The 11,125-nt window shown below is 46.3% G+C and overlaps 2 protein-coding genes across 2 annotated transcripts; one reads left to right on the top strand and one right to left on the bottom strand.

Annotated features, from left to right (window-relative positions):
- Positions 1 to 365: 365 nt before the first annotated feature.
- Positions 366 to 3,702, top strand: LOC127778859 (DDRGK domain-containing protein 1). Its single transcript, XM_052305501.1, has 8 exons — positions 366 to 556; positions 630 to 738; positions 814 to 914; positions 1,346 to 1,447; positions 1,529 to 1,690; positions 2,170 to 2,226; positions 2,934 to 2,970; positions 3,119 to 3,702. Exons 1-8 carry the CDS (start codon positions 431 to 433, stop codon positions 3,331 to 3,333), a joined length of 909 nt encoding a protein of 302 aa, XP_052161461.1. The 5' UTR covers positions 366 to 430; the 3' UTR covers positions 3,334 to 3,702.
- A 91-nt stretch (positions 3,703 to 3,793) lies between these two features.
- Positions 3,794 to 9,268, bottom strand: LOC127778852 (glutamate receptor 3.4-like). The gene is made up of 3 exons (XM_052305492.1): positions 8,365 to 9,268; positions 4,664 to 6,723; positions 3,794 to 4,592 (listed from the first exon to the last, which is right to left on the bottom strand). Exons 1-3 carry the CDS (start codon positions 8,624 to 8,626, stop codon positions 4,044 to 4,046), a joined length of 2,871 nt encoding a protein of 956 aa, XP_052161452.1. The 5' UTR covers positions 8,627 to 9,268; the 3' UTR covers positions 3,794 to 4,043.
- Positions 9,269 to 11,125: the final 1,857 nt, after the last annotated feature.

The following is an 11,125-nucleotide window of genomic DNA, read 5'->3' as shown; positions in this document are numbered from 1 at the left end:
GGAGTACTTTATGCAATGATTGGGAGGAATGTGAAGAGGAGAAAGAAGTGAGAGATTGACATATGAGTCCCATTGTTAGAATGGAGAGCGTGGATGTAGAAACTATTGAACTAAGTATTAGTATGACTTGTCAAATCAGTTGAAGAGCTGGTTATACAGGTGTTTAGAGTGTCTAATTTGAGTAGGTTGTTGAAGTTGTGAAGCGGCGGCGAATTAGGGACAAAATTCCCTGTTTAGGCCTTTGGAGGCAGGCGGGACTGGGTTGGGCCGCGCGTCGCGTGGATGAAGGAAGGAAGGAAGGAAGGCCCGGTCCGGCCCATAAGTGCTGCTTCTGCTTCTTCTTCAGCAACAACAATAGCAAAGGATCCCCTTCATCATCAAATTCCCAATTTCTTCGGTCGCGACGCCGACGCCGACGGGAAGCAAATCGATGGACGGCGGCGGCGGCATGTTGGGCGCCGTGGTGTGCTTGCTGCTGGTCTTCGCCATCTTTCCCCTCCTCCTCTGGCGCCGCCGCTCCGATGCCGCCCACCGCCTCCCACCCCAGCCGCTCCAGGTAGCGACCTAGCTAGGTCTTCGATGATTCTCCCCTTCCTTCACTGCCTAATCTCGCCATCTTGGCTTCCAAGGACGAACGTGTGCTCCGCGGCGGCCCCGCTCCCGGTCCGGCGGCGCGCCGCATGCGCCGGAGGCCGCTCTCCACTTCGGCTGACGCTTCCACCAGCCGCGACCGCGATGGTACTGTTACTACTTTCCATCCATCTTTCTTCCTTGCTTGCTTGTTTGTTTTCAACCCTAGTTTCGCATCTGCAGTCGACGACGCTGACAGTGACCTAGAGGAGGAGATCCAGGATGTCCCCAGGGGTTCCAAGAAGAAGGAGAAGAAAAGGCAAGACCGAGAGGCCCAGCGTCAGGTTGCTTGCTATTCACTCACATTATATTCTTTACTACACTACAATATAGGACTACTAGTATATTATTACTACACATTGAAACCCTACTGTAGTTTGCATATCTAATTCTAACTCTTATATGCCGCAGTATGTGTTTTGATCCCTACTGTACTTTGCAAGTCTGTGTCATTGGTTCCTCCTTACACATTGAAACCAACTTCATAGTATGCCAAGACTGATAGCAGCTTTTTAGATTTAAGGTTCCATGTTGGTTTCCCGATGAAGATATGTCATGGTAACCGTTAAGAAAAGTAACATATGTGATGACCGGCTTGATTGTTCAACTCACAGTATAACAATGGACCAAAACTTTCATATGCATTCCTTTGCTGTTTGTTCACTAAAAGTTCCAAGTTTTTCACATTCATGCACACAAACTGTCTACTTGCCAGGCCGAAGAAGCAGCCCGGGATTCGAGGAGGACTAAACAAGATCGCTATGCAGAAATGAGGAGGAAGAAAGACGAAGAGCGTGAGGCACAAGAGAGACTTATGGTTGGACACCACTTAACTGCTCATCATTCTGTTTGATATTGCTATTCAGCTCCAGTTGACTTGATTGTTTAATTGTTTTAGGAAGAAGAAGCAAGGGCGAGGAAAGCCAAAGAGGAGGAAGCTGCTGCCTTGGAATTTGAGAAATGGAAAGGAGCCTTCTCAGTTGATGCTGAAGGTACAACAGAGAGTGACACACAAGATGATGGCCAGGGTTTGCTCCACAATTTTGTAGAGTACATCAAGGTACTCCTCTTCTTTTTTTTTTGTGAAGACAGTGATGTGTTGCGTTCAAGAATTTGTAGACCTATTATTTGACAAATTAAGTGCCTCTGCTCTACCTCTTATGGTTGTGCAATGTAGAGCTCATGCATAGTCACCCAGTTGGCATGATTTTGTAACTTTGTGAAATTTGGAAACCAAATAAATTTATCTTCTTTTCATGACACATCATATTTAACTGTCATCATCCAAAAAAAATGAAGTTATTCATGTTTTCCCTTTAGCCTTGACAGACAACCTACATCTCTATTACATTAAAGTTTGTCAAAAAGTTCTTATAAATTGTAGCAACTATAAAATATTTCTCTAGTTTGCTAAAAGGATATTTTTAAGGCTGCAGTATTATATTCTCATGCCGTTGGTTGTATAAGTACTTAGGTAAACCTGCTTGGCTTAGTAAACTGACAATTTTGTAATTTTATTTGTTTCCATAAACCTTACAGAACCAGAAGTGTGTTCCTCTAGAGGACCTTGCCGCAGAGTTCAGGATGAGAACACAGGTAATTAAAGAGCCTTTATATGCCATAGGGACTAGTGTTACTACTGCTGCTAACATCATTAACACTTTATGCACTCTGAGCTATAAGGTCATGTCAGAACTCAGAAATGAAGATAAATCCATAATCCATTAGGTACTTGATACCCTGTTTGCTAACCTTGCAAACATGAGTGTAACACCTAGCTAACTCATTTGTATTTTTTTTTTAACTTTGTGTCTATCCCATATATTCTGTTTTTATTTGAGCAATGCAAAACAACATGGAACAACCAACAACAATATGCTGCCTATCTGTATTATCACCATTTATGCATTAGTTGATTCGCTTGGTGCTTTAAAGACACTTCCGGATCAGTTGCAATGCATGGGCACTGTATTAGTATCACTAGTGCCAGAGATTGGAGTATTGGATTTTCTGCACTGCAGTCTCCACTCTATTGTTCCCCAGAGCCATGACTATCTAGCAAATCAATTAGAAAAAATAATTTTCCCTAAAATGGCCATCAAGAGCATGTTGTATATTGTTCCCTTGGGAAACAATGTGCCCTGTTCTTACTGCAGGAATTTATTTATTGGTGATCGCTAATCTTTTGGAACTAGTTTTTTTATCTACCTTTTGTGATCCTAGTGTCTGAGGAAAACCTTTCCTTCCATTCTTTACTGGCATCCTATTTCACTTCTCTTCTGATTGCCTTTCCTCTTTTCCAGGACTGTATCAACCGGATCATTACACTTGAAGGCATGGGTATGTATCACTCTTTTGTGACTTGAAACTATTGTCTTGTGCTACTGCATCAGCCTAAGTGGCATATGCTTTGCATATTTTGGCATGACTTGATAAGTTACTCCGCAACCTTGTTTGGTCTGATGGGCTGCCCTTTACAATACCACAGATAGGCTATCTGGTGTCATGGATGATCGTGGGAAGTTCATATACATATCTACTGAGGAGATGAAGGCTGTCGCAGATTACATCAGGAAACAAGGGAGGGTGAGCATATCACATTTGGCCAGTAACTCAAATCAATTTATTGATTTGGAGCCAAAGCCCCAGTACAATGAGGAGAGCAATCTCGATGAGAATGCCGCAGCAGGCACCGAGCTTTGAGGAGACACTTGACCTCATCTCATCGCCCTAGCATACCCTCCCTTTATGTGATAGATTGGGTGGCCTTATGGCGATGACAAAGTTTGCTAACCTGAGCGAGGACTAAGGATTTGTATGAGAGTTGGTTCTCACATGGTAAATATCATGAAGGATGAGCAAGTATAAGGTTGGAAGAACAGAGTATGCACTCTGCTTTTGCAGACTTGTGCAGCCTATTTTACTAGTAGTACTAGTTCATAGCGCTCTTAGGAACCTGTGTGTGCTCTGCAATGCAAAACTAATTATTACATGCTTCATGAGCTGACATATTTTGTTGTATAAGATAACTAGACGAGAGCAATTAAGTTGTTGATAGCTTTTACCCTGAAAGAGTGGAGAGATCAAGACAGAGCAAGGCACATATATATGATGGTTTGAGCTCTGAAAGCTTTGGGACATGTCACCGGAAGGAAGTCTCAAGGAAACACCAATTCTCCCTTCTTCCCTTGGTATAGAGTTTCTGTTTCAGATCCATGATTGTGTAGTACAAGTGAACTTACACGGCTAATCATCGGATAATACTGGACGCTTAAATATACTAGTATTAGTTAGTTGCCTATTTCCCATTACAGGGATGAATATGATGATGATCTTTGATCAATCTTGATATTGGTTAGTAGGAATTCCTAGTATTTGGGTTAGTATGTGAGGTTAATGGAATGCATTGGTTATTAGACGGAGGAAAAGGAAGAAGAGGGCGGGGCGGCGTTGGCGTTGGCGGAGGTGGGCATGGACCTGTGACTGTGACTGTCCATGTCCAGCCGCCTCCCGCAGCTGCTGCTGTCTTCGTTCATCATCTTCTTCCTCCGCTTCACCTCCGCCTCCTTCATGTCCACGAACGTCATCAGGTCCCGGATGCTGGCCAGCCGCGCCGGCCGCCGCGAGCTCATCCTCTCGCCGCCATCCACCGGGAACGGCGTTGCCTTGTTCTCGCTGTCGTCGTCGTCGTCGATGTCGGCGTGGCCGTGGTATCTGAAGTACTGGCGCAGCGTGCGGAAGAAGAAGATGAGGAGGGCAATGAAGCAGGCGACGCCGCAGATGAGGAAGAGTCCCCAGAAGCTGCTGAGGTTGAGGCGGTCGGCGCCGACGTCGGTGCCCTGCGACGCGCACTGCCCCGGGCTCAGCCACTTGTCGTGGATCCTCTGCAGGTCGCCGTTCTCCGACAGCGTCAGGATCGCCGTCGAAAGGTCCACGGCCAGAGGGGAGTCGCGCTGGAAAGCCTGCATATGTCGTAGTATCAAGAAGAAGAAGAAGAATTCGAAGAAGAAAGAAAGAAAGAAAGAATACTCACGAATCCCCATCCGCTCTTTGTGAACTCCTGTCCCACCGTCCTGAACTGGCAGTTGGTGGAGAGGAAGAGCTCGACGTACGGCAGCTCGTCGACGATGGCCGCCACGACGCCGGTCTGCAGGCTGGAGGCGTAGTCGGTGATGGCGAGCTCCCGGAGGCGGGACTCGGGCACGCCCAGCTCCTGCATGAGGTAGCTCTTGGCGAAGGAGCCGACCTGGAAGCCGATGGGGTCGGAGCTGGCGATGAGGCCGTCAAGGCCCTGGATGCCCGTGGACAGCTGCTGCACGGTGAGGATGGAGGTGAGGCTGGCGGTGTAGCTGGAGTTGATGATGAGCACGACGAAGAGCCAGATGATGAGCACCAGCCTCCCCAGCGTGCTCACCGTGTTCTCCCGGTGGGCGAAGAACATGGTGGAGAAGCTGAACCAGAAGACGGTGACCAGCTGCTTCCGCGGCGAGCCCCTGAAGTCGGTGTTGGAGCGGTGCTCCAGCACCCAGACCACCGCCCCGACGAAGAGGAAGAATCCCCCCGTGACCGCCCACATCTCCCCCGTGAAGGGCTTGAGGAACGCCCACGCGCTGGACGCCCTCTCCCTCACCGCCGTCACGATCACCAGCCCGGACTCCACGTACGGCTGCGTGAAGTCCACCACCCGCGTCCTGTTGGTCACGATCGATATGTCCCCCACCGCCGCGTCCAGCTCCCCCTCCGCCACCCGCTGCACCAGCTCCCCGTAGCTCGGGTTCTTCACCCCGTCCCCCACCACCACGTACGACACCGGCACCGGGTACGCCAGCAGCGCCACCGCCGCCTTGAACACGTCGATGCAGTACCCGCTCGCGCCGTCCGGCCCCCCCGCGTCCTTGGACACGAACTGCTTGTACGTCGTCCGGTACGGCACCCCGATCCGCAGCGCCTTCCCGTTGTTCGGGAACACCCACCCGCGCGGCGTCGACGCCGTCTCCCCCGGCCAGATCACGCTGTAAAGCTCCTCCCCCTGCTGCTTCTTCTTCTTGCCGTTCTGCTCCTGCTCGGGCGCCGTCACCGACAGCCGCGTGCGGTTCGACCAGTACCCCACCCGCCGGACCCCGGTGCCGCCCACGTTCAGCACCTCGTACGCCGGGTCGGCCAGGTTCCTGTCGTCGCCGAACCGCACCTGCCCGGTGACGCCGGTGAAGTTGAGCGTTTTCATCTTGCTCAGCAGCTGCTCGCCCTGGTCGAACACCTTGAGCGCGCCCAGGCGGAGCGCGCTCCCGGTCTCGTTCTCGGCGCGCAGCCTGGCGTCGTCGGAGAAGGAGACGTTGGAGCCGTCGACGAGGAGCTGGTCGATGGCGCGCGCCGCCATCCACACGGCGTCGTAGGCGAAGAGCACGTACGCGTTGATGCCGCCAGTGGTGTTGTGGGCCTGCAGCCGCGCGGCGAACCTGGACATGAGCGACCTCTTGGCGTCGGAGTCCGGGGTGTACTGGCGGAGCGTGACGACACCCTGGAGCAGGGCCAGGGCGGTGGTCTTCCTGGGAGGCGACGAGTCGGAGTCGAGCAGCGCGGCGAGCCACTCGGTGGCGATCCAGACGTAGCCGCTGGACATCATGCCGAGCGACTGCGCGGCGGCGAAGATGTCGAGGCCGGAGTCCGGGTTGGCGTGGACGACGATGACGCGGGACTCCATCATGCTGACGCGGAGGAGGAGGTCGGTGATGGCGGCGCGGTCGGCGGCTGGGGGGAGCGGGGCACGGTAGGAGACCTTGGAGCGCATGGACTGGAGGTGGTCGCCGAGGGCGTCGAGGGCGGCGCGGCCGTAGTCGTTGTCGACGTAGATGAGGGTGGCCTCGCGCCAGGCGTAGTGGGAGATGATGTCGGCGACGGCGGCCATCTGGAAGAAGTCGCTGTGGGTGGCGCGGAGGAAGTAAGGGTATTGGGAGGAGCCCAGCGTCGGATCGGTGGCGGCGAACGACACCAGCGGGATGCGCAGCTCGTCGGCGACGTGCGACACCACGTGTCCGATCCCCGACGACTGTGGCCCCACCACCGCCACCACCTTCTTCTCCATCACCTGCAGACCTGCATATATAATGCACATTCTCATTCTCTTCTCTTCCAAAATTCTCAAATTTTCTTAATTTGGCTAAAATTATACATGTCAGTTTCGTACGTAGTTTCCAAATTACAACTAGTGGAGTAAAAGGCAACCCAACTTGGGTTCAGATACTACTACTACATTGTATTGCATATACATCTTTCGCCGGGCAAACATAAAAGAACAAACACATTTCCCCTGAATGATGAAATCTTTGATCTATGTACCAGAATGTAGGGTCATTAACATGTGAGTAAAGTTGGCTTTGATTTAGGAACCAACTACGGTGGTACCATTTGCCTTTAGGCTCTAGCTATGAAAAGCAGAGGACGGGCAAAGCATCTCAGCCTCTCAGGAAAGAAAAAAAAAACCAAGTCTTGTAAGTAGTATTCATCCAGCTTTGACAAGGAATGAATGTAGTGCAGGTAGCCAACTCGGGTGATGTTTGGATCAGGGACTTAATTTTAGTTTCTGTATCTAGACACTAATTTAGAGTATTAAATATAAACTACTTAGAAAACTAATTACATAAATAAAAGCTAATTTGCGAGACAATTTTTTTAAGCCTAATTAATCCATAATTAGAGAATGTTTACTGTAACATCACATAAGCTAATCATGGATTAATTAGGCTAAATAGATTCGTCTCTCGAATTAGTCCAAGATTATGTATGGGTTTTATTAATAGTCTATGTTTAATATTTATAATTAGTGTTCAAACATCCGATGTGATAGGGACTTAAAAGTTTTAGTCCCATCTAAACAGGGTCTGAGTATGGATGAAACATACAATAAGTATAGAAGCAGCCTGGAAACAACAACTGACAAGTGTACATCTCTGAGGCAGCTGTTTTAATCCGAAAACATAACTAAGAAAATAATGTTAAAGCGACTTATAATATGAAAGGGAGGAGAAAGTAGTAGTATGCAACTATGATGCATCATGTAGGAAATGAAATTCTGTGTGATATATAACTGATAAGCATGACATGAGCACGGAGGGAGGGACAGTTTTTGGGGGGAGAAAGCTACTATAGAATTCTACAAATAATAGTCAAGGAAGGCGTGTAACGCATGAATCTGACCGAGTGACCGACCAAACCCTCTCTCTCTCTCTCTCAGCCAAACCAAGTAGAGAAAAACAAGAAGATTGATGATGAAGAAGAAGAAAAACGAAATTTTCATGTGCAGGAGACAAGAAGATATGGAGGGAGGCAAGTAAGGTAGGGTCCATCTCCATCAGAAGCAGAGTCAACACTCGATTAATCACGCAGTCAAATACTATAATACTTCCTTTATTTTATATTATAAATCATTTGATATTTTCTCTTAATCAAAGTTTATTAGATTTGATCAAATTTTATAGGAAAAATTTAGCATCTACAACATCAAATTAATTAGTTCCATTAAATATATTTTAATAATATGTTTTTCTAAAATGTTAGTAATTTTATAAAAACTTGGCCAAACTTAAAAAAGATTAAGAAAAAAATCAAACGAGAATGGAGGAATTAGATAACTACTCTTCCCCTACCTATCGAATTAGTAGTAAGTTGACAGCGCAACAGATTTAATTAATGAGTGGATGGAGGGAGGGAGGAAGGGGATCGATGAGAGTTAGTTACCTTGGATGATGCCGATGAATCCGCTGCACTTGGTGTCCTGCTCCACCACGCTCAGGTATGTCCCGTTGAGAACGCCGTCGTCGCGGTTCACGTCGGCGACGGCCAGCTCGATGGCGACCTTGGCCGCCCTCCCGATGACGGAGTCGAAGGTGAAGAGCGCGCCGATGCTGACGTTCGCCGGCCTGGCCGCCAGCCCCGGCACCGCCAGCGCCACCACCCACAGGAGGAACAGGAGCCGCCGGAGCAGCTGATCACCCGCCATTAATTGGTAGCTAGCTTAGCTAGCTGCCTCCTCTACTACTGATCCAACTAGGTAGCAAGCAGCTCTTACAAGAAGAGTGTAGTGTGTGTAGCTCTTACAAGAAGAATCGATGGAGCAGGGAGAAGAGAAGAAGCAAAATATATATGTTTATGGAGTACGGAGTAGATGCAGCAGGTGGTATGGCAACTGGCTGCACCGACAGACAGACGGAAATTAATTAACTCCTCAGCCTCCCTGCCGGTTCAGGAACCTGTCCTCAATTCAATCTCAAACATGGACCTTAACATCTCAAATCTCAACCAACCAAGCAAAGATGGAGGTGGCTGGCTGGATCAAACAGATATATAGAGAGCAGAGTAAGCGTTAACTAACTCAGGGAGATCATCGAAAGAGAGCTTCTTCTTCTTCTTCTTCTTCTTCTTCTTCTTGATTGAGCACTGAGCAGCCGGCGAGGCGAGGCCAAGAAAATAGAGGAGAGAAGAAGCGAGAGCAGGAGGCAAGAGAGCAAGGCATCAGGAGGAGGGTGAGGCCTCAGCTCCTCTCCTCATGACCTCAGGCCTCATCAGCTGATGCCTGAGCCAATAGTATTAGTATTAGTTAACTCATGGAATGGATACTCCTCCTTAATTTAGTTAACTCATGGAATTTCTTCCTTGTTCTTGTACTACTACTATTGATGGGATCATGGATGTAACCCGCCCGCCCCTTCCTTTACTTCTACTGCTTTCATATTTACTTTCTTTGTTTCATTTTAGATTAGTTAGTTGTGAGTTTGTTGGTTTTCATCCAGTCTTTTACTGGAGTATTTCACTGTACATGGTAAAGTTTGGTTTCGTTTTTTCTTTAAATCAAGACGCTTTATATATATATATATATATATATATATATATATATATATAACATCGACAATGACATATAGTGTTGAAATTTCTTTTAGGGTCAAATAATTACTCCAAGATGAGCAAGGGCCAAGCGATGGATGGATGAGAATTGGATGCTGTCTCTCGATTATTTTGGTGCGTGCAATTCCGTCCATCAATCCATCTCTCTGCTGGCCCAGCACAAGAAAGCATCCTGATTTTATATACTCATATAGTATCTTATATGCCGAACAAATACAATGAACCAATCAAATCCCCACTTCCCCACTGCTCATACTACTTTCTCGGTCCATAATATAAGAGGTTTTAAAATACTTCCTCCATTCTATAATATAAAGGATTTTATGTGTCACATCTCTATCTCTATCTTTATTATTATAAAAATTAAAAATATTTTTACCATTGTTTTGATACGTCATTCGTGTTTGAGTTGGTTTTAAGTTCGTTTGCTTTTAAAAATACAAAAGAAGTCACATCTTTATCATAGGACTATAAATCTTATCTATATTCATAGTATTAGGATATGCCATATCCTTCTAAAATCTTTTATATTTTGAGACGTAGAGTAGTTAACTGCTTGCATCCATATATCTATTTTATATATATATATATATATATATATATATATATATATATTTGTATCTAAAGCTGTCTCGAGTTAAACGTGGCTATGAACTCACTTGTCTCTATCCACTCTCCCTATCTTGATTCTTGTCCTCCATCAATCTCAAAAATCTCCATCACACGAACAAGACGGTAACTAATCAATTACTCATACTAGTTAACAGACGCATATATTCAACTTGGAATCTACTACTACCTCTGTCAAAAAAAAAATCTAATACTGGATATGATAAATTTTAGTACAACGAATGTAGACAGAGATATGTTTAGATTTATAGTAAAGATATGTCACAACTAGTAATAGGTTGGTTTTTATGGAACGAATGAAGTACTTATTATCTTCATTCTTATAAAAATTAAATTCCTTGTCCCATAAAAATTATATTTCTAGTAATGTGGGACCTGGTAAATTGATTATACCAAAATATGTTTTCTTGTAATCTCTCTTCCATCTATCCCATCTCGACCTAACCCGTTGTCTCAATCGACTTTTAATCAAGTTTATATATATGGTATATGTGTATGTAATGTGTTTATTAAATAAGTTTATTGTGATGATTTGTGTATTCTCTTAATCTATCTTTAACTTCCTAGAAATTTAATTTTTATGGTAGGGAGGTAGTAGTACTATACTTGCTAGTACTACTATTTTACTACTAGTTGATCACAGCATATGCATACACTGGCGCCTCTGCTTCAGATTTCATAATCTAAGCTCTTGCTGTGCGCCTCCCTTCCCTCACATGAGTAATCCACAAGGCCTCCCTCACATGGCACCTCCTACTTGTGCTTCATCACAAGTAGATTCAATGCTGTACTTGTGCTTATATATATCCACTCCACAGCTAGATTCATGAGCTAATTAAGCTGCTGCTCCGCTTAACGAGATACTCCTATTTTATGTTAACCCCCCTGCCCCCTGGCCACATGTACAAGACATCCAAGCTACTCCACTTCGTTTCTTCTGTTACAAACAGTAACAAAATAGACCAAG

Source organism: Oryza glaberrima, chromosome 7 (genome assembly GCF_000147395.1).
Source record: "Oryza glaberrima chromosome 7, OglaRS2, whole genome shotgun sequence".
Classification (NCBI taxonomy): Eukaryota; Viridiplantae; Streptophyta; class Magnoliopsida; order Poales; family Poaceae; genus Oryza; species Oryza glaberrima.
This window is presented reverse-complemented; position numbering and strand designations above follow the sequence as displayed.